This window comes from Stegodyphus dumicola, chromosome X2 (genome assembly GCF_044657685.1).
Source record: "Stegodyphus dumicola isolate Sdum_Otavi_A_Nest chromosome X2, ASM4465768v1".
Taxonomy (NCBI): domain Eukaryota; kingdom Metazoa; phylum Arthropoda; class Arachnida; order Araneae; family Eresidae; genus Stegodyphus; species Stegodyphus dumicola.
The window spans coordinates 20,026,344-20,049,865 of NC_140781.1; the positions used below are offsets into that span (position 1 = coordinate 20,026,344).

The 23,522-nt window shown below is 31.6% G+C and overlaps 1 protein-coding gene across 2 annotated transcripts in view; it reads left to right on the plus strand.

Annotated features, from left to right (window-relative positions):
- The window catches only part of twf (twinfilin actin binding protein), a 37,663-nt gene that overhangs the window by 11,558 nt on the left and 2,583 nt on the right, over positions 1–23,522 (plus strand). The window contains exons 3-8 of one of the 2 annotated variants that reach the window (XM_085809470.1): positions 2,634–2,683; positions 8,628–8,756; positions 16,263–16,358; positions 18,550–18,654; positions 18,806–18,922; positions 20,959–21,109. In XM_085809470.1, coding sequence (XP_085665596.1) covers positions 2,634–2,683; positions 8,628–8,756; positions 16,263–16,358; positions 18,550–18,654; positions 18,806–18,922; positions 20,959–21,109 — 648 coding nt within the window. The remainder of the gene's footprint in view (positions 1–2,633; positions 2,684–8,627; positions 8,757–16,262; positions 16,359–18,549; positions 18,655–18,805; positions 18,923–20,958; positions 21,110–23,522) is intronic. The other variant, XM_085809471.1, reaches the window with a different exon arrangement.

Sequence of the window (23,522 nt, forward strand, 5' to 3'; positions counted from 1 at the left end):
CTCTCTCCTTTTTTTGTAATTTATGCAAGGGGTTATGCTGTTATTTATGCAAGGGTTATATTCTTTTTTATTAATTTTATGTCATTATTTGGAAACATTTGTGTATAAACTTAGGAATAAAGTATAAACTTAAGAAACTAATAAATTAAGAAAGTATAAACTTTAGAATAAAGGTATATAAACATAAGAAAAAATATTAATTCAGTTTATTAAATTATAAATTAGTAAAACTGAAATATTTAAAAAGAAATTCTGGTTTTTTATAACTTTGATTTTATTGAATCTTTTTTTATGCTAAAATCATTTGTGTTGTGTGCATGAATTAGGATTTTGAATTATTTATATATTAATAGTTGAAGTATTACGAAATGAGTTGATCACAAGAGATTTACCTGTAGAACTCCATGTTGATTTTAAACTTAAAAGTGTATAAATTCCATCGGTCCTTTTTGATAAAAATATTCAGACTCTCAAAAATACTTAAAAGGCAGTTATTTGGATGGTTCTTTAAAAAGTTACTGAAATAAATTTTTGAAGAACCATTGAAATTATCACTTTTTAAAATGGTAAATTTATACAAAAAAAAATATTAAAAAATAAAATATGCAAATTATATAGCATGTCTTGATTTTAGGCGTGTGAAAATTACCAATTTATAAATCAATTTTGTTTCTTAACCCTCTGAGCGGCAGGACTTTGAATCTGCTCATGAAGACCTGTTATTTAAACAGAATTGCTTTTCCATATTTGTATAATTATTTGTTTTAGTCTTGTTTTCAAGAACTTTCATTCATGAAGATGATATTTACATTATTAGGTAAAAAGACAAAATATTTTAAATTATAAGCTAATATATGCCAAAAAATCTCATGACCAGATAAAGGCAATCATGCCAACAGAGGGTTAATCTCATTAGAATATGATATTTTAATATCTTTAAACTTTTCTGTAATACATTTTGCTGTTGGTCGTGAGTTTGTATTCTATATTAATTTCACATTATGCATCCCAGTATAAGGAATTTTGAAACCTTAGACAGTAAAAATTTCTAGAATAATGCATTGATCAAGATTCTCTGAAATATTTTATTAAATTGTATAACAGAGATATAACCACAAGCAGTAAATTCAGCAAACCCTTCATTGTGGCATAATTTGCCATAAACCTGTATTAAATTTTGACTGGCATTTTGGGTTTTGCATGTGCAGTAATTTTCAGTCACATAATTCAGAATATAGGATTATATAAAGTTATTTGCATTACACATACGTTCAAACTTTTCATTATAGTTTTTTGTCTTAGCGTACCTGCTGTGGAATTCCTTTAACTTTTGTCTATGCTTTGTAAGTTAACCTTGCATTATGATGAAAGGTAATAGCTATAACTAGCTGTCTAGATGGCAGATATGCTGTAAATTATACTACCATAATCTTTTGCCAATTTATTTATTAATTTTTAAGTATATTTTTCTCTGCCACCTAACCAATTTTGCATAGCTTACATATGTGCAAGTATTTTTCATCTAAATATGCAGTATGTCTGTCATATTATATTATGGTACACTATTTGAACCATTTATATCGTTCATCATTACCTTTAAAACCTATAAAAGTAATAAATCAGAAATTAGTCTGCAGTTTTTGTCTACCTTAACAGCTCTTGTCTCAGATGAAAATGTTTATAATTTCCTTTTTATTTATCATAAAGTTAAAATAGAGATAAATCCAAGATTTCACACATTTTAAAGCAAAATAAAAATAGGTATTTTACTTATTCCATGAGCAGTGAAATGAAAAACTAATGATTAACTTACCAATACTTATAAGGAAATGCTGGCCTTTAAATACTTTTGTTAATTGACGTAACAGAAATGTGGAATTTTGTGAGCAAGATAGTTTTCATAAAATTTTTAATTTATGGAATTGTGTGTATGTGAATGTTGAGGAAAGATATTATGAAATAAGAAAAAAGTGTTGTACTTAGTTCTGTAACCTAAACTTGAAAATATTACGTAAGAAAAATTATATTAATTTGGAGTACCCATATCAACCCTCCAAGTGGCCTGTAGCTTGGGCCCAAACCATAAAGGTCATGACAAAATGATATATTCTTGATTGCAAGTGTAAAATGACCCTCTCACTTTGTACCTTGAATCTTTTTTGTTTGGTACGTAAACTTACGTCAGCATGATACACATTGATATATCACCTAAAAATTTTAACTGTTCATCGATGTTTAAATAGCAGCTTTAATATACTGAAATATTGCACATACATTGTTAATTGATAATCTTGTCTAGATTATCAAAATCATAAATATTATCCGTTTGTTGTGTGTGTGAGAAAATTCCATTTTCAAAAATTTAAATCTTAACTGTAGCAGGAGGAGGCTATTCCAGAGCCTTGTAGCAAAAAGTGTAAATTTGAAAAAGTGAGTGAGATGCTGGTTATCAATGGAAACTTCCATATATGAGATTCTTTACCATATGTGAAATATGGGAAGAAACAAGATTTAGCATTGCATTTTCGCTGTGCTAGAGATGTATTGATGTGTCAGTAAAGCATGGTTTTGATGAATCTGTATGTAGAATATATTTTTAAAAATCTTATTTAAATGTATTTTTCCAATTATAGAGGAATTGGTGCTTGATAAAAGCTTTGAAAGCATAGGATCATGGGAAGATGATATCCTTTCTATATTTTTTTATATTTATTGTTCACATGTATAGCTTATCAATTTGGTTGCAGTATAATTCTTACAGAATTGTTATTTAGGAATCATTAATGCGATTAAAATTATTTTGGGACCTGTAAATTTCTAATTTTAATAAAATGCATGAATTACCTAAGAGTTTTTTCTGTACTTTTTTATATTTGCATCCCTACCAAAAGCACACAGATACATATCATAGGCACTGTCCTATTCATATATGAGAAGCATTTTGCAATAAATTTGGTATAAAAAAAATAACAAAAATCTATATGGCCAATATTTAAATTTTTACAGTCAATGGATAATATTCAGCTTCAAAATATGTTTCATCTTGTCCTTGTAATATGTGCAGAAATATTACATATGTCGGAAAATATTGTTTTTCATTTTATGTGTAAAACACTTTTAGTGCACATTTTTAAAAATCTTATTCAATTGTTTTTATCTTTCAGAGACCAGTAAATATTTCACTGCTTATTAGCTTTTTCTGCATAATTTGTTTGCTTTGTAATTTCATTTGATGTAACTAAATTTGTTTACTTAGGAATTATATTGATAATGAACTAACATAATGTAACTGGAGTGAAATTTAAATAGTTTAATGTAGTTAAGCACTCATTTTATATAAATAAATCAAATTTTTATATAATGTCACTAATATGCAATTTTTGCTACCTGATTTTCTGATTTGTTTTTAATTGGTTCTTATATGATGTAAATAATCAGCCTTGGAAGTCTGAAATCTGGAAATTAAAAAGACTTGTCTGAAATCCGGAATCAACAACAATCTGGCGATTCCAGATTTTAGGTCATTAGTTTAATACTAGAATTATTCAAACAGTCATTTTGACTGCACAAGAAATTGAATTGTATGTCTGTAATTTTCTTTTTAAATTTTGTGATATTTTTGACTTCTAAGAAGAATACAAAGTATATACCAAAATGAATTTATTTTGCCTGTTTCAAATGATTATTTTTTTATGTGTTAACCCCTTAACTAACACGGAAAACGTACAAGATTCATTTCCCAGTGCCACGGTTTTTCACACAGGCACGCGTAGTTATGCGACGTATTAGGAGGAAAATAAGTGTAAGTTTTACTTTCTAAAAACTGTTTACTTTCACAAAATAAAGAATAAAAGAAAAAATAAATGCACAAAATTTAATGTTTTCAGTAAAAGTATAATAAAAAAATGTAAGTATAATAAAAAAGTTCCCTAAAATGGAGTTTCAATCAATTCATTTTTAGAACAGTAAAGTGTAATACCAGGTTTTAGTGTTATACCTTGTGAAATCAGTATGCCTAAAAAAACATATATTTCTTCTGAACTGGTTGAATGCCACGATTTTGTTCTTGATTTTTCGTTTGCAAGGTGTTGGTTCATATACTTGTCTACAAAACAATTAGTTTCAGTAACAATATGAAGCATGAGCAGTTCATCAAAAAATAATTCAAAAAAGATAAAATGGGTTTGAAACATCCGTTATATCTTTCTTTATTCCTGGAACCTACTACAAAATTTAAACGAAAACGGAGGACACAGAATAAAAAAAAAAATGCGTTATACTCAAACAACACCAGCCAATACCGTGCAGTCATTACTTTCACCGCTTTAGACACACCCCTCTCTCCAATTTCTCCCCACACTTCTCTGAAATAGTATTCTCCTTCGCATATATTGTCAAGGTCATTGTGGTGTTGCATTCCAAAGCTTTGCGAATAATTTTACGGGTAGCAGCACAAAGCAAATTATAGTAGTTTGAAAGAGCATATATATACGCCCGGGGCAATTAACGCATCGGCTGAGCAAAGCGTATATTTTTATACACCCGCGGCAGTTAAGGGGTTAACTATATATATTTAGAATTATGGCTAGCAGACATTTTGAATGTTCTTTGCCCCTATATAGTAAAAGGCTAGCTTGGTTAAGTGTCTTGATGCCATTTGGTTGAATTTTCTTTTTATTTTCACGCCAGATGTTAATGGACAGTTGGTTAGAATAATGTCTGAAAAGGGTTTTATGTTTCTTATCTGTGGTTTAATAAAATCTTTGCCTTGTACTGTGTCTAACTTTCATTTGGCTTACAAATGTTCAAAACCTGTGACCACTTTTTTTATTTGTAATTATTTTTCTGTAAATCATATTGCATAGAACTATTGGATAAAAAATATCTGTCAGAAAAAGATTTGGTAAAAGTTTTACAGGAAGTATTCTATGAGAACTGTGGCTCAGTAATTAGTTCCCATGATGAATCTAATACAGGAATTTGTTCTGTTTTATTTGATGAAGATTGGATCATTCCAACTACAGCAAGTAAATCCAATTAGTCAAGTGATGGTTCTATTAATTCCTTCAAAAGGAAGCTGCACATTTAACCATCCCCCCCTGAAAAAAAGAACAAGACATTCTTTCATCATTTCCAAATTGTATCAATTCCAAAAATAAAATTGTATTAAAAAGAAGTTGTGGCTATCGTGGTTCGTGAAGCCTCGGTAGTTGCTTGCTCGTGTTGCCATCTATTAACACCAGTGAAAAGTGCTGCATTGCGTGAGCGGGCCTAAACCTGGGTCAGTTTACTACGAGTCGAATTCTTTGCCACTACCCAAAAGAGCTCCATTGTGCTAGGTTCAAGAATTCCAACTCTCAAATTTGTGAGCGTTGAGTTGTTCTCAAGATCACTGCAAGGTTTTAGCTTTGAGAGAGAATGTAGTTGAGGACAAAGAAATAAAACATGCAAATCGACAACCTTGTATTCGGCGTAGATTTTATAAAATCTATGCCAAATACAAGGTTGTCGATTTGCTTGTTTCATTTTCCACATTGGTGTATTTCTCTTGTTTCTTGAGAAGGAAATAGTCATGGTCCAAAATGATGACAAATGCTTGGAACAAAACATAGTCTAATAAGAAAGCAAAAACAAATTAGGTGTTTTGAGAATGAAGGAAATCAGTCAAAATGATGAAGAAATAGTAAGTGATAGTATAGTGTGGAGAAAGGAAATTATTTCAGTAAATTCACTTGGAAGATTTCCTGTCCAAATGATTTTGTGAGAAGCATGTGGGCCAACTACTTTTCCAAGAGAAAACTAATTGATTGTAATACAAGTGGTGCATGAAACACAAGTGCTACTTTTTAATCAGTGAAAAATTATTGCATCCTATATAGCAATGCACTGAAGCTGAGGCATGTCAGGAAATCAAAACTGATGCTTATCACTTAATGGGCTAGATGCTTTTATTGCTCTGTTGTATGATTATGGTGTTTTGTGTATGAAACAATTTTTCTTTTGAATTTATAGTCCAAACCCTGGGGTGCAAAATTCTTTAGTGAAACAATGCCTAGGGGCAGATTCTTGGAAATAATGAAAATAATTAAGCCAATTAGATCTCAAAACTTTCAAACTGATCCATGTACTCTTGCTTCAGAGAAAACCTTTGTCAAAGTTGTAAATATGGAATACCTTTATTGGGAATTGATAATTGTGTTACAAAGTGGATGAAAATGTTACAATTAATAAACAATTGTTCTTATGAAGAAAGGCAAAATGCCAATTTTTTTCAGTATATGCCCAAAATCCTGATAAAAATTTTGGTTTTTATCTGATCTAAAAACTAAATGCTTTATAAATAGATATTCTTATTTGGGAAAAGATGGAAACAGAATGTTTTGGGGGCCATGACCAAATAATAACATATTTTATTTGAAAAAACTTTAAAAATGCTAGATTCTTTCCATGAACTAAACTGCAGTCAAAATGACTGCACATTTTGTAATTAAAGGTAAACTGAAAATGCTGTAATGCTTATTGTAAAATCTAGTAAAATGGCATTTACCGTATATACCCAGGTATAAGTCGATACCGCGCATAAGTTGATCCCCCACTTCGACATAAAAAATTCGTAGAAAATAAGAAACCCGCGTATAAGTCGACCCCCCCCCCACTTCCAAAATCGATCGAGAAACTTTGAAACATTTTTTAAAAGTACTACATTTATTCAAAATCATCTGAGAAAAAGAAGTAAATATACGATAAAAAATACCTTGGTAAATAAACAAAATCAAAATCCTTCAACGTCCGATTCATGGTCAGATTCGCCAAACATTTCATAGAACTCTTCTGTCATTATTGGCTCGTCATCATACATATTTTCAGTCTCGAACTCTGTATTGTTACAATCACTACTAGAGCCTTCGTCGTCATTTTCACTTTCAAAAACAGTATCATCTTCCGTGCCATCTATTTCGTTGCTAATACAACATTTTTTAAATGATTTTATAATCATTTCAGAGGGTATTTTGTTCCAAGCCCACTGAGCAATTAATGTAATAACCCACTGAGCAATTAATGTAATATCGGGCTTTTTAATGTTGCCTCCCTTTGTAAATGTTGGTCGACCGGAACTAATCCACTCTGCCCAATATTTTCTAAGATTTACTTTGAATGGCTTATTGAGGCAGACATCTAGGGGTTGAATGACGGATCTCAATCCTCCCGGAATTACGGAATCTAAAATGCAGGATAATTGGGGAAAAATGATCGTATATAGTAACCTTCTCGAATTTGTTCCGGAAAAGATTCACGTACGTAAAATCTATCTGCATTTTGCCTTTTTAAAAGTTAAAAGAAATATTCAAACTGTTCAATTATTGCGTGGGCTATTTTTTAAAATTTTGACGTGTACGCCTGTTAACAAAAGTATTTCATGAATGAACAATAACTGTTATAAAGACTTATACGTACGTAAAAACTATCTGCATTTCTCTTTTCTTGGCGTGTTGGCGAAACTTTTTTATTGCTCGATATTGATCGGTTGTTTGGGGGCAAAAATTCTTTGGTTTAATCGAAACTTACTCTAGTTAAAGCATGAAACTCTGTGATTAGTTTGTCACATAATTTAAGTCATGAAATTACTTCAAGTAAGTGACTTATTTGATTAGTCGTCCAATTTGAGTGCGGGAAGAAAACAACTGCATTATATAAAGAAATTTTTGAACTTCCGATTCTTTTAATTTTTAACATTAATAAGTTGAACCCCCCACTTTGAAGTCTTTTTTTTGTCCAAAATATCTCGACTTACACGCGGGTATATACGGTATATATGTCAGCATCGTGGCTGTGCTTATTGTTTATGTGAAATAGAAGAATACTTACCCCTCCCAATCAATGCCACAGGTGGCATGACTGCACTGGACAGCAGAATTAAAGGATGGCAAAAATCTTAGGATTCAGAGAAGCACTGAGCAGCAAAAATTAGAGGTGTCAAAATGTTTAGAATTTAGGATAGATTCTGTTCAGAATTTAGAGGTGGTAAAATGTGTAGACTTCAGGGAGAAAATTTTAGGCCGAAAAATTTAGGACCCATCAATTGCATCAGGTGGCAAAATACATAGCATCCACTGTACCCCCCCCACAAGTACTCAAAGGCTAAAAGTGTGATCCTGGCCAACATCAGTACATGGCAAGTCAGTGTATTGTTATCTGCTACAATGTGACTCTAGTTGGCTGGTGTTTGAAAGTAACCTGCAAAATCTTTGGGGAAAAAATCACATGTACGGCACAGCTTGATCTTTTTGTTTAGTATTATATTCTTTATTCCTAGATTTTGCATAGGAGGGGTATTTTTGTTATTTTATTTATTTATTTATCGGCTGGTGGTCAGAGGCCTTGATATTAAATGACTCTGGATATTGGATATCTGGATTTCGGACATTGTACTCTTATTTATTTTTAGAGAAAGTGCAAGTCTTTATCTTGTGATCACACATGTCAATTTAAATGTATTTCTGATAATGTTTGCTGTATCATTTCTTCTGATGGTAGTGAGGAATGAACTAAGTAAGTTGGCTTTTTAAATGTAATATGAAAATTTGAACTTTTCTTTCAAAATTATTTGAACTCCTTGACATCTCTCAGATTATAATAAATTTGTTTTGCCACTTATTGAGCACCAGCAGCCTTGTTATGTATTTTATAGATTAGATAGTGAAAATGAAGCTGGCTACGAATGGGTTTTCATCAGTTGGTCTCCTGACAATTCACCAGTAAGTCTTCATATTTTTCCACCTAATGTATGGGATGAAATCTAAATATAGACATGCTAAATTTTTTATTAAAATACTTTTTTTAAATTTATACTTGGTAGTTAGTAATCATAATAATAGTAGTAATAAAATTTATACTTATTAACTGAGAAACGCATTTGTAGTTCACAGTAATTAGTTAATTTTAAATACTATTGATTGAAGTACTGTGTGAGTATTTAATACTGAAATATTTGTTTTTGTGTTAAGCTGTCATTAATCGTTGCTTTAAATATGCCATGATGAAATCTTGGAAAATACAGTGGGCTCTTAAAAATTAAAATAATTTGAAATAAAACTCTTTTTCATTTCCCTTGATATAACCTCACTCTCTAATTCTACACTTAAATCTTGCTGTACATGGATTATCAATTGATTTAACCATTGCAGTCCCTTCTTCCATGGCCTGCATCGTTAAAATTCTGATGGAATAAAACATCTGGACCCACAGTCTGCAGAATTTGTTTTATCCAGTACATAATTCCATTGAACACTTGGAACAACTTCCTGAATCTTGATTTAGAACAAGAAGTAGCCAGTTGTAAGGCTTGGACAAAACCCATGCCAGTGATACCCGTGTGTAAATACTGTCAGTTGGCAGTTCTATGCCTGAAAACACTACATGTAAGAGTTTGGTTAAAAGTAGCGCAGCACATAACGCTAGTTTTGGAAGAGACTGGGATTTTAAGGAAGTAACTCTGATTTTTGCTGTTAGAAGGCTAACCTTGACTGCAGAATCAGAGTTAATTGTTCTGAGTTAGATGTCTGCAGAGTAAGCTTTTTTTGAAGCATCACAAAAAGCACGAATTTCTATAATTATTGCCTTCCAACCTAAGACTGTCAGAATTTGTAAGCTTGATAGTAAGAGTAATTTTAAATAAAAACGCTTTCAGTTTTTGCTTATTTCCTTGTTAGTGACTTCATCCCAACCAAACTGTGAACTCCTAACTCTTGTAATAATATTTTCGCACATGTTGTTGTTGGTTCTAGCCATCTCATTGGATTGCAGATTATGGCCATCTCTGATAAAATAGTTCTCTCTGTGAACTCCTTACCATTTATGCATTCTGAAAAATGCAATGTGTCACTGGAAGGTGTTCAATCAATACCCAGTAACTTCATTGCTTTATCACTGGTTATTTCCAGAGAAGTACTGGGTTCTCATAACCACTGAGTAATATTCTCTAAAATAACTGAAGTGTTCAAAATCCAGTTCCTTAAGCGGAATCCACCCATTTCCATCATGTCAGTTAACTGCTGAACTAAAACTTTTGCTTCCTTTTCACTTTGTGTTCCTGAAAAAATAATATAATCTCCATAAAAGCTGTGAACGGCAATTCGTAATGCCAAAGGGAATCTTCTTGTTCATCTAATGTAAGTTGTTTTGTTACTCTAGTTAGACAGATATGAAGCATAGGCAGTTCCATGTGTAGTTGTTACTAATCTGAATGTACTCAAGGGCTCACTAGGACTATCCCTTTATATTATTTGTTGCTAATCCATATCGTCTGGGTGAACTTGAATTTCTCTAAACATTTTCTCCGCATTGCCATATGGCGCAGCTTTGTTTAGTTCTGAACTGTAGAACTAGAAATAGCTTTTGCTGAACTCTTGGCCAAAAAGTCATTTAATGAAAGTCTCAACGTTTTAGCTGAACCACCAAAAACGACTTTCAGCCTAGTAGTTCATTCAACATGGCATGATGGGGCATGTAATAGCAGAATCAGTAAAAATCTCTCTGAGGCACTGTTTTCATGTGTCTCAGCTCAAGGTATTCTCTCATGAAGTTCTAATATTGTTCATATATATAAGGCCTTTCTAAAAGTGAATTCTCTGAAGACTTGGATCTACGCTTAGCTAATTATCTCAAATCTCCAACCTGAGAAGGCAAAGAATGAAAGTATAAATTCACTATACATATACCACTTTCCTCTCTTGTAAGTGTAGATCTGAAGTAATCCTCACGTTCTGTCTCCAATTTAGTAAGCATATAATGTAGGTGCAGCATCTAATTAGCAAAAATTGGAGAGAATCTGCTTCGCCTCCACTTATATATTATTCACATACTAGATAGTGAGTTTAATCTCTGTTGAAGTATTCACATTACCCGGGAAAAAATCCATTCTAGGTTAGAACCAGAGGCAACTGGTATAACTTCTCCGCATTTAATCGGTTCCCCTTTCAGAAGTGCTGAAGAGATATGTACACCTAAACGTATATCAAAGGTTCACTCTTGTACAGTGTTGGATCTGCCAGCTTTAAATCATTATATTCTTTGATATACTTCTTATCCAATATAAAATGCAATAATATTCCAGCCAGTATTAATAATAAATAATGGTATTGTAAATAGCAGATTTGCTGAAAAATGCAGGACAAACTTATTTGTGCAATTGCACTAGTCTCTGTATCTGATGATCCTAAACACAAAACAAAAATCTTCACTTTTCTTCTCGATAACCCTAATCTCTTTATATGCTCTTCTGCAATGAAACTCACTTGGTTGCTGATATCAAGCAATGCTCTTCACAATTGGTGTTCGCCAGATGAATCTAACACTATAATAACAGCCAAACACAATAAAAACTTCATGCTGACGATTAATTTCTGATGCACAAGATTTAATTACTGGACTTGAACTCGGGGAAATTCTTCCCTAATTGAGTACTAGATTTCATTCCAAAGAAAAATGGCTTAGCTGTCACTGATAACTCGTTTGAATCATCTCTAACCCTTTTACGTGTTTCTGGCTCATTTTGAACTCTTGAAATGCAGTGATGATTTTTAAAGAACTTTTTACATTTATATATACTTCTGCACTCCAAAGCTTTGTGGTTTGAAAATAAGCAGTTAAAATGTAGATTGTTTTTTTTTGACAAAATTAAGACACTTCTGAACATTCAAATTTAAAAATTTATTTCATTTCAATACTGAATGACTGGCTTTGCAATATGCACACTATGTGTGAATCGCTAAAGCCAGTGAGGTTAATTTCTCTTTCACATTTTTTGTTTTTTAACCCTTTCAAGATGGTACATCTTTCTTTAAGACATTCTCTTAGTAGAATGGATGGGAATTGAAAGGAATCTTCCCACAGGACAAAGGTTTTGCATTGTTAAGTCTCATTTTAGGGAGGGGGAAACTACATACAAAAACGTTTATGTCCTAATAATAATTTTTGGTACTGTTTTAGGTTATTATTTAAGCTATCATATATGTTAAAATTAGTGTTAATAATCTTTTACTTTATATGAAAATATATAAAAAAAATTCTTACTTTGAGAAAGAATTATCAGAATTGTTGTTCAAATTATTTCGAAGTTTTAATTGGTAAAATAAAATAATGAACTTAAAATTAATAAAAAAAAATACAAGCAAAACTATTTACAAGAAGTAGCTGAATTTTTTACATGAACTGTAAAGCAGACACACAGTGAACAGCTTTCTGTTTAGTAAATGAATCATCACTCGCATTTATGTCACTAGTTGGCTGATTTACCATATGAGTATATCCTTTGTCTGATAAGTAACACATGCTCATCATAATAAACTGAAGTAAAAGCTATCCGAAATAAAAAGGGGGTACATGAAATATAAGTGATAAAAAGCAATGCACTCTTAAAACTATATTTCACTTCAAAAGTAATGGACACACAACACCATCTAGGGGTGTTTAAAATGTTTCTAGACATTGATGCAAATGTGTAATAGCTGAGCGTGAGCAAGAAAACACTTTGGCATGCCAGCATGGTGGCCAGGAAATGAGTGCATTTCTTGCTCATTTCTTGTATGTGTGACAGTCGGCACGAAAGGGTTACCACTTTTTTCTTTTCTTGCTTGCAGAGTTTTAGCTTGAGATTTTAATAGTTCTAACAGGCCATTAAGGATTGGTATTTGCTCTTGCTTTAAAGTTCTTTGACACCATCCTCTCGTAGAACAATCTAATTTAAAATGTACTATTAACATCATAATAGTATTCGCGAATTGTTCTTCTTTGCAACCCAATGTCTTAAATGACAATACACATTCTCTCACAGTAATCACGAATGCAAATAGTACTTGATGGCTGTAGCTCAATACTCGACGGATCACAAAATACTGTATATTCCATTGTTGATGTTTAGTGGAATGTGTTCTGTTGACTTGCTGTCGTACACTTCCAGTAGAGCTTAAAGAAATCACAGATTTGTAATCTTGGCTGAACTGAAGCTGAAGAACAGTGACTCGCTTGTTTATTTTCTTAAAACATCATGCAGACTAAAAAACAGTGACTCACCAAACATGTCAAACACTCAGATTTTACCTTACTTTGTCAATGCACACTTCAAAGGAACATTAACATCATTGGAACTCCAGTAACTACCAATTGAAGCTCCAAGTGCATGCTTAACCCTGTAAGCAGCAAGCATTAAATATTTTTTGTGATATCTGCAAGAATGTATATATACATGCATATTAAAATATGTCAAAGAAATTAAGGCAATATATCAAAAGTACACAAATCCAGGTAAGCAATACCAGGAGAGTTTTTACATTAAAAATAAAAAATAACAATTTGTTTGGGAAATTTGTGTTTTCTTAAGGAAAATCCTGGCTGCTCAGAAGGTTAAAACCCTAACTAATTTGCCTTTGCACTGCTGCTCAGCTCAGTGTTTAAAAATGCAATTTGGATGACATCAAAGGACTATGATTATTTTTTGTCTTGAACTCGATTTTAAAATTTGTGCATGGAGGATTTTCCTGTAATAGAAGAAAGAGAGGTGAAATTTCTGCAGCAATTGCAAAACCACTAAAGAAACAATACTTCAAAATCTTTCTCAAAGCAATTGCTACAAAATTTCCACCACAGCAAAAACAAAAACCTGTTTGTAACTAGGTTTATTGATAGCTTTTTGAAAAAAATATATAGTTGTGGAATATAAATGTGATAATATGTGTGTATGTAATGTATAATTTTTTACAATAAAAGTAATTGTTCTTTTTTTCCCATAAAATTCGCCAAACTGCACCAAAACAGTTTCAATAATGCATAAGTATTGAAAGGGCTTCAGAACGAGTTCTGGAATAGATGGTGAGGTAAAATCAAGATTTGATTGCAGTACTGAGATTAAGTTTCAGAATGCCTTTGAAAGCAGTAATAGAGTGATAATTGATAATTATCAGCAAAAGGATGGGTATTCATCAGAAGGCAGCTGAAAAACATAAACAGCATTAACACAATCAGCATTATATTGTAACTTGGTAAACATTGCAGCATTAAGCAGAAGTAGAAACATTTTCTGAGGTGCTCAATCATGATTTAGCCAACACTATTTGACATGTAGTGAAGGTAGACGAGTTTAAATAATGCCCAATAAATATTCCTAATTGTTGTAAGTATGTTTCTGGGAAATTTGGCTGAGGTGGTATGATTTTGTTCTTTTTTATGGTATCGTTTTTGAGGTATTTAGATCTGGTTATGGAATCTTAATGGATTAACACTTGCAGATTTTATTGTACATGTGTAAACCATCAAATTTATTAATAGTTTATCTGCTCCAAACTAAAGGCACTATGGAAGAATTGCATTCTCATGAAACTGGAAACCTTGTGGCAAAAATACCTGCCCATCTTCATTCTGGAAGAGCCACATGGATGTCAGCTGTCTTTCTAACTAATCAGAATTGAGATACTGTTGAGTAAGCATTTGTGTTGAATTACTCTCTTATTTACTTTGGCTAATTAAGGGAGCAAATGTGTATCAAATTTTTATTTGGACATTTGTCTGCAAAAATTATTTAATTAACAAGGTTTTCAAGAAGATGCCGTAAGTGAAGCCTAGGCAAAATTCTATGTCTCCAGTAATATAAGAATGGTTTGATGCAAACTCTGTATGCCAATAAACCGTATTCACCTACCAAGATTTGTTGAAGAATGCTTTAATTATAATAACTGTTGAAAAACTTGCATCCTTTATGTACAGCTTTGATTTCATTGCTAGTGAGCTCTGTAGATAAATTAGAATGAAGGTTGTAAGCATGTTCACTGAATGCTCAGAATTGATGGCCATCTTAACAAATACATTTGTACAAAACAAAAAATTTGTTTCTGCGTTTATGCAAGAACATTCTGACCTTTTGTGAAAGCTAACTAAAATGAAATTATATCTTGGAATAATATTTATCATGCAAATTTTAATGATTTTTTTTTCATAAAGTATTTGCCCTCTTTCAATTCATGAAAACTGTTTTTGTGGCATTCATTTAATTTAGCAGATTTTATTATTCTGTGTAAACAAATTAATTCATTGTTTATTTGTTCAAAATAACTAAAGCCACTATGGAGGAACTGCATTCCTATGAAACTCGAAACCTTGTGGGGAAAAATATATAACCATCTTCATTTGAAAGGAGCTCTATAGACATGAGCTGTCTTGCTGAGTAATCAGAATTGAGGTACTCTGTTGAGTAAACATTTCTATTGATTTAATCTCATATTCACTGTGACTAATTAAGATAGCAATGTATATTAAATTTTTATTTGAACTTGGATATTTGTCTGTAAAAAATTATTTAACTAACAAGGTTTTCAAAAAGATGCAGTAAGTGAAAAGTTCAGATAAAGCTGTATCCTCTCAATACACAGTTAACTAAAGTATTCGTTGTGTCACTGTAGAATAGATTATTTAATACAGGTGAAGTGCACATGAAGGCTATCTGTCTAAGCTCCATCATAGTTTTGACTGAAGAGCCCCAAATATAGAATCCATATCCCCTTTTCCCTACCACCAGCCTGTTGGTAAAATTTCCAATGTGCTGGATTTGAAGAGCCTTGTGCCACAGAGATTGTAGAACCACAAATGCCCTTGCCTTACCTGGGATTGAAACCCAGACCCTGGCCTGAAAACCAGTCGACCTTTGCTAACCACCATATGCTCTGGGTGGTCATTCACTGTGGGTGCAACAGTAATACAATATTAGCTTGCTTAACTACTTTGCTCATCTCAATAATTAGCCATAAGGCTGTGTATCTGTTCCCATATATGCAGTAAAGCTGAAGCCTTTATTTTGCCAAATTAAAACCAAGACTGTATTTTGGTATGGCCCAGGTTTGGATGCCAGAGAAGGCATGTATAATGTCTATGTGGTGGTGATGGAAGCATACTCCAGCAAAATTGGGATCAAACTACACAGATAGTATAGTAAAATTGGACCTGTGAGAGCATTTGGTAAATTTCTGATATCCTGTGCACTTCTTCCAATTGTGTTCCGTATTACAGCTTTCTGAGGTATTCAAAGTGGCTAGATACTTAAGTTCTTATGAAGGAAGTAGAATTAAGCACCATTAATTATTTTTGCTGCTGAGGAGAATTCAGACATAACATTTCCTTTTAGATGGAAATAATCTATGACCCAGTGTCTGGATGATCTTGACCAGATAGCATATGCGCATGAATAATTTTTTTAAAAAAATTTGTATATATTATAGGTAAGGCAGAAGATGTTATATGCTTCAACAAAGGCTACATTAAAGAAAGAGTTTGGTAGTGGACAAATTAAAGATGAATTGTTTGGTACGCAACGAGTACGTATTTATTTTCCACTAACAAATATATCTAGAGATTTATTATTTGATTGAAATATTTCTGAGTACTTTCTGATCGTCCGCACTCCCATCAAAAAGTTGGGAACTCATTAGTCAGTTTGAGAGCAAACTTGTTGATACCTAGGTTTCCAATTAATAGTTTTTGCCTACATTGTGGAGTGCAACATAACATTTTTGGCAATATAGTGCTTTGCTTCAAAAATACTTTTTCTTAACTTTTCAGTGGAATGCGGATAGTCAGTAAATGCCTATTTCTGTCGTGAGAATTCAGCTTGATTATTTTATTATGCTAATAATTGTTCCTTTATTGTAACTTTGTTTGCAGGGAAGTTGACATTTTGCATTTTTATGCAAAAAGTTTGCTTTGTGGTTTCAAAAATAATATATATTGGATTGAGAGTGGAAATTTTTATTTCTTATAATTGTATCTTTTGTAACTATTTTTTTAAAAATAATAACATAAACAAAATATGATCTGCTTATTTTAGTATTCCCAGTACAAGAGAAAGAAATTACTCGAATTTCATTGAAGTTAACAAATTTCTCTAAATTAAAGGGACAGTTGAAAATGTGATTAAAAAATGATCACGTGAAAAATGTTGGTAATGTTTAGAGAAAAAGTGACTATTTTGAGTTTTTAAATGACATGAATTACTCTCTAATTGTTACTATGCTCATTCTGTTATGAGAAACTTCTTTCATTTAAAATTTAGCATGTATAAAATTATTGCCTTAAAAATGTATCACATTATAGTGGATAGAGTCCTTTAATATGCAATCTTGTACTTCATACAGCAATTTAGACCCAAAGTAATGTTCATGTTCCCTACTGATAATTCAGTAGGTAGTAATGATCATTATTTCATTAAAATGAGTATAGGTTCTCCAGCGGTATAGGTTTGCTATTTGAGGGCTTTAATGTGTACCTTCCTAGGATGTTCACATGAGCTAATATGAATTAATGTCTAGAAATTCTGCTGCTCGCTCCCATGCACATAGAATTCTTCTCCTGTAGGTATTTCTCCACTAATGAGCTCATGCAGCCAAGTATGGATTTCCTAGACTCAACTGCCCACCGTCTTAGATGTGATGCTGACTACTGACTTATTTATGTTCTACAAACTGAGAATGGCAATGAAAGGATGATGTATCATAAGTATGGAAGACATCAAGAAAACTGTGACTACCAAATTTAACAATATTCCTGCAAATGATTTCAAAAACGGTTTTGAACATTCATGGAAGAGCCATCTAAGTCATGCATTGAGAAGGGGTTATTTTGACTACTCAGTATCATAATTTACTGTTAGTGCCTCTAACTTTCCTGCTGCCAGCCTCAGTCCTTGAACTTCATTGTCAAATGTGTGTTGATAAGCTATGATATGAAAATTATCATTTAAAATTATTGAGCCATTTTGTTTAAGAATACTTAAATTTTGAAAAGTTAAATTTATTAAATTAATGATGCAATTATTGAAAAAGATATATAAATTTTTTTCCAAGTTCTGCAATAAAAACCTAGAAGATCTGTGGAATAAACCTTGAATTTATTTTTGTGGATAGTCCAGTAACCATATTTCAATAATTCTACCAAACTTTTGTATTTTTTAACTGAGACGATTTTTTCATGTAATTAATGGCAGATTTTTTACTTTTCTGTTAACAGAGCACCACTTAATGCAAAACAGAAACGTTAGCTCAAAATCTAACTAGATGGCAGCAGCTTTAAAGATATGTAAAGTTCCTTGAAGAAAAAATGAATTACTAATAACTGTAATGTATCATATAATATAAATAATGACATATTTGCAAAATTCTCTTCGCATGCACAATGATCTGTTTTTGTCTTTTAAAATAGAGAATGCACAAATTTGTCATTGCATACAGCCTTGTCATTATGTATGTTAATCATTGCAGAGCTATTCATGACATGATATAAACAGGCTACCACATTTGGCAACTGATGTCCATTAACAAAAAAAGCACAACTTGTTACCTCAGTCTGATTAGAAATATTTTAAACTTAAATCATACTGTAAATAAAGATCATCAACTTCAGTGTGATGATATTTAATTAGAATGTTTTTCATAGATGTAAGTTATTTTGATTTTTAGTTGCTGAATGAAAATTGTCATTTATAATAATAATTGAGATATTTTTATTATGAAGGAAGATGTTAATCTGAGAGGTTATAAGAAACATATAGAAAGTGAAAAATCTCCCCTTCCATTTAGTTCATCCGAGGAGGTTTTGAATCAAATTCGAAAGGAAGAAGTAAGTTCCATTTACTGAGCAATTTATAAATGTGTATATTGGAATGTATAAATTTACTTCCGTTTTTCCATAATTTGAATTTTCTTCATCAATATTAAATTTGAGTGTAACAGAAGTATCAAACTACCTTATATATATATATCACTTTTAGGCTGCAGGAGTTGATTCCAAACATCAGACTATGCAAGGTGTTGCATTTCCTGTGTCAGATGATGTTATCAATGCTTTATGTGATATGAAAGATACTCGTTTAAATTATGTGCAGATGGTAAGTCTAAGACTTCATGTTTTGATTCCTTATGGTGAGTAGCTTCTGTATGTGTACTGAATTAAATTAATTCCAAATCTTGCAATCCTTCTCGAGATTCATATTTTGCATTTTTTTGTATCTGATTATGTTCAGAATTTACAAATGTAACTTTTCAAGGGCTTTTGTATATTATTATATGTGCTGTTCTTCTGCTGTAAATTATTACCAGATGTGCATAAAAAGCCAAATAATGTAGCACATAGGAAAAATCTGCTAAGAGTCAATATTTTATGCTAAAATTTCTTCTGCTGTAAATATATTAACAGTTGTGCATAAAAAGCCAAATAATATAGAATATAAGAAAAATCTGACAATAATCAATATTTTATGCATAGTTCTGGATTACTGCAATTTATGTTTGCATAGGTTAACTTCACTTAATGAATTACAATTAAATATCTGATGACCTTGATTATAAAATATTTCTTTCATACTGTCATTAATGTTAATGGTAGTTTTATCTTTATTTGATCTTTTATCAGACCTGTCTGTAATTTGTGTCTATAAAATTAAGCAGTCAATAGAAATAAGAATCTATCATATCTGAAGAGTGTTTCTTTTTCCGGGGGGGGGGGGGCGTAATAGACTTTAAGCTAGTCACCATTTCACCTTTTTTCCTACAAGGAACTATGACTTAGTGTATGAGTGTGATCAATAATTATGGTGGCCAATTATGAATTTGTTTTTATATTGATCTTTTAACGTTCTATGTCGTGTATGAAAACGTGAGAAGACGTATGTTATACTTATTGTAAAAATAAAGGAAGGCACTTTGTTTTAAAATTGTATGAAAAATAGTCAGTTTTATCCAAACTCATATCAAATGCTAATGACAGCTACTGGTGATTATTATTACCCCTTATATTACAGATTTAAAGTTGTGAAATTTTCATTTTGTTCATTTGTATAAAATACATATTTTTAAATTTTCTGTTTTTATCATTTTCCTTATTTTTATGTTAGCCGACAGATCTTAATTTTCTGTTCTATCATTTTCCTTATTTTTATGTTAGCTGACAGATGTGTCTATGTTTAAACTACACTTGATTATGCTCATGTGGAAAAAAATAAAAGCTTCTTCAAGTTAGAAAATTTTCTGGATATGATAACCACTGTCTTCTGAGAAGAACTTATGACTTTTGATGCCGTGAAAGACAAATTATGTTGAGTAAATTTTAACTAATATTGAAAATATTTGACTTCAGGGCTTAAACTGCTAATGAATTAGTCTGGTCTTTTTTGCTGATGAGTGTTCATCACGAGACTACAGGAGAAAATGTAATTTGCTATTTAGGAATCCGAATAAAGATACTGCAGTATCTCTAACTTAAAAGTTATGGAAGCATTCATGCATCAGAATTTTATTCGGAGCTGTGTTGTACAAAAAGCTTAATCTTCTTTAGTGCAGGGAAATGTGTATTTTCAATAACACTGTAAACCCAGTTGCCAAGCAATAGATCTTCTATTTTCATCCATGTTTGCTTTTTTTAAATGCATCTTTATGGGAAAGATGTTCATTATTCACTTTCATGACAATCTTCAGTGTGCAAAAGCTTCTAATATAACAGGATTCAAGCTGCAATGAGAAATAATCTGATATAGAAAAGCATGAGTATTTTAAATATTAGTTTTAATACATAACTTTATATAAATGAATCAAAGAATATAACGTTTACCTGTTATGTTAGATAAAATGTCTTTCATCTCTAAGCTGAAATGGTCAGTTTTTATCTGGGATCTTCTTATCATCATTTTAAGTTTCTACTGGAACAGTCCACAATTATATGTATTGAATGTTATGATGCATGACAGAATACTTGAAATATATTCTTTAATTACCATCATTAGCATAAATATTTTTGAGAGAATATAGTTTGCATATTTTCTTTGAGTCTATAGCAATCAAATAAATATTTTATGGTGCTAAAAATTACATGTATAACAAACTTTCTTCTTAATCACTAAACCTAAACTAAAATTTCAAAATTTTACAGAGTATTGATATGGAAAAAGAAGAAATAAATTTAGAAACCAGCCAAGAATTAGATGTGGATTCTTTAGCAAAAATGGTTCCATCTGATCATGCCAGATATCATTTGTTTTGCCTACCTCATTTTTATGAAGGCGATCAATTAAACAGCATAGGTATTTTTTATTTTGGTGTTATTTAATATTTAATACAATAATGCATTCATTGCTAGTTTTGATATTTATTATGTTACGTTGTATACAGCTTGAGCAAATAATTCATATACTGTTATATTTATTTGAACCAAAAAGTAATAACACCCACATAGCCTAATGAAGACACATATTTCTCTGTTAGTGTTTATTTTTTTATAGGTGTTCCATAATATTGATATTTTATTTTTAGGTGTGTTATGCTGTGTTGTGTAATCTGTAAGTTCTACACAGAATGAATATGTGTAGTGATAATGTATATAATGCACACATTATTAGTGTGTAATTTCTTAATTAAATTATGCTTGCATTTTTTGCATGTAAGAGAGTCCAAATTTATACAATATCTTCTAATAGATAAACACCATTCTGAACTTGAAAAGCTTTTTACCTTGCAATTTTCCTTGCATTTCATATAGAATTTGCATTGTTGAATCCAGAGAAGACATTTATATATCACTCACCAAACAGAGAAACAAGGTCATTCCCTAATTTTCAGGTAAAATTTCACCATCACTCACTAATTTTCAGAGAAATGAGAAACTAGACTCGCTTGTTGCAGAAAATGCTTAGAATTCACATTCAATTTATACATACAGTGAGATAAGTGTTTTATGTGAAATAAATTTTTCTCTTGACTGTTAAAGTTATACTTTTAATGTTAAAGGCAGCAGTTTTAGTATGTAAGGGTTTTCCATTCCTTAACCATTCCATAAAAAAAAGTATAGTTGATGCTGTATTAAGCTGAAACTGAAAAGTGAAAGCATTTCAAGTAGTCAAAAATTCCATTTAGAAAGCAAAGTTAAATGTTAATTTTGAATCCTTGGTTTTAACATTCAATTTAAGTTACTGGATGTTTTGGCTTAGCAAAGTTTCACCATATTTCATGAAGTTTGCTTTTAATCATATATAAGAACCATAATGTTTAGATCAGTCCCTGTGATAACACTCTTAGACTTTAATGCATACTCCTAAGTAAAGCGTTAATGTGTCATTAGTCTGTTTAATGTTTCGAGTGTAAGCTGCAAGTATAGATGTAAGTTCATTTATTTTAGAAAATGAAATTGCCTTTAAAGCTATTTTAGATGAGTCTAAGAGGGTCTCCAGTTTTCTAATTATATGACAGCAGTGTAGTGATTACTGCCCCAAATTGTTATAAACTGCCCAAAACTGGTAATCTTGCATCAAAATACTGATACAAAACTGCTGTAAATGGAGAATTTTAGGAAAATTCCTCTCAACTTTTTTGCTTTTATATTTGTTGTACATAACATTCATGCCAAATCGTGTACCTATGGTCAGTTACAAAATTTCATCTCCGATCGTGTGCTTTTCCAAACCAACATTAACATGCACTATAAAATTACAACCCTATGCATTCTTCATCTGTATCTTTCTTCCTCTCCCTTTTTTTATGTTGAACAATGTTTTTCTGTGTTTAAATGTAGAATAGTAGATTGTTTAAGATAGTTGTTCTCCTTTTAGCTAATAAATGTCATAATATATGTGGAAGTAGCTGTTGGCAACTACATCTTTATGTTTACGCATCTAATATGTGAGTGAGAGTGTAAGCATAATCTTGTAGTTTAACTATACATGGTGATTCTAAATTGCTTTTACAAATTAAAAGGGTGATAACACTTATCCAGATGAGCAGTAATTATCATAGAACATACAGGTTGCATTCCACTCTGAGAAGCAGAAAAGAGGAATATTATAACTCCAACTTGAACTTACAACAGTGTTGGGAAAGTGAATGAATGAGACCAAAAGTTGCATAATCAGTTTAGTGAAAAACTCACAGAGATGCACAAAAAAGATAAAACTGAAAACTTGGTATTCAAGTGTTAATTTAAAGCCCAGACTTTGATGGCAAACACTTAAATGCACATCTTTGGTTCGCAAGGTCTCAACTTGCAACATTGCAACAAGTTAATTATCTAATGAAGGGGTGATTATTATCAATTAATTCCAACTTCCACTGTATGCCGAGATTAGAATGAATGCTGTGTTCTGGCTGGAACACATGCTGTGTTCTGGCTGTCAGAACTTCGTGTGTCCCATAGAAGATGAGTGTCCCATAGAAGGGCTCTTTAGTAGGATGAGCACAGTGCAGTAAGTCCAGGAAAACAGGTTAGAAGATGGTGAAGGGGGGGAAACTGCTACTTTGATTGTATCAAACCTGCCTTGTGTTGGAGTTAATTGATAAAATTCAGCCCTTGATTAGTTAATTAACTTGCTGCAATCTGTTGTGAGGTTGAGACCTTGCAAACCAAAGATGTGCATTTGAGTGATTGCAATCAAAGTCTGAGCTCAAATTAACACTCGAATGCCAAGTTTTCAGTTTGATCCATTTTGTGCACTCTGTGAGTTTTTC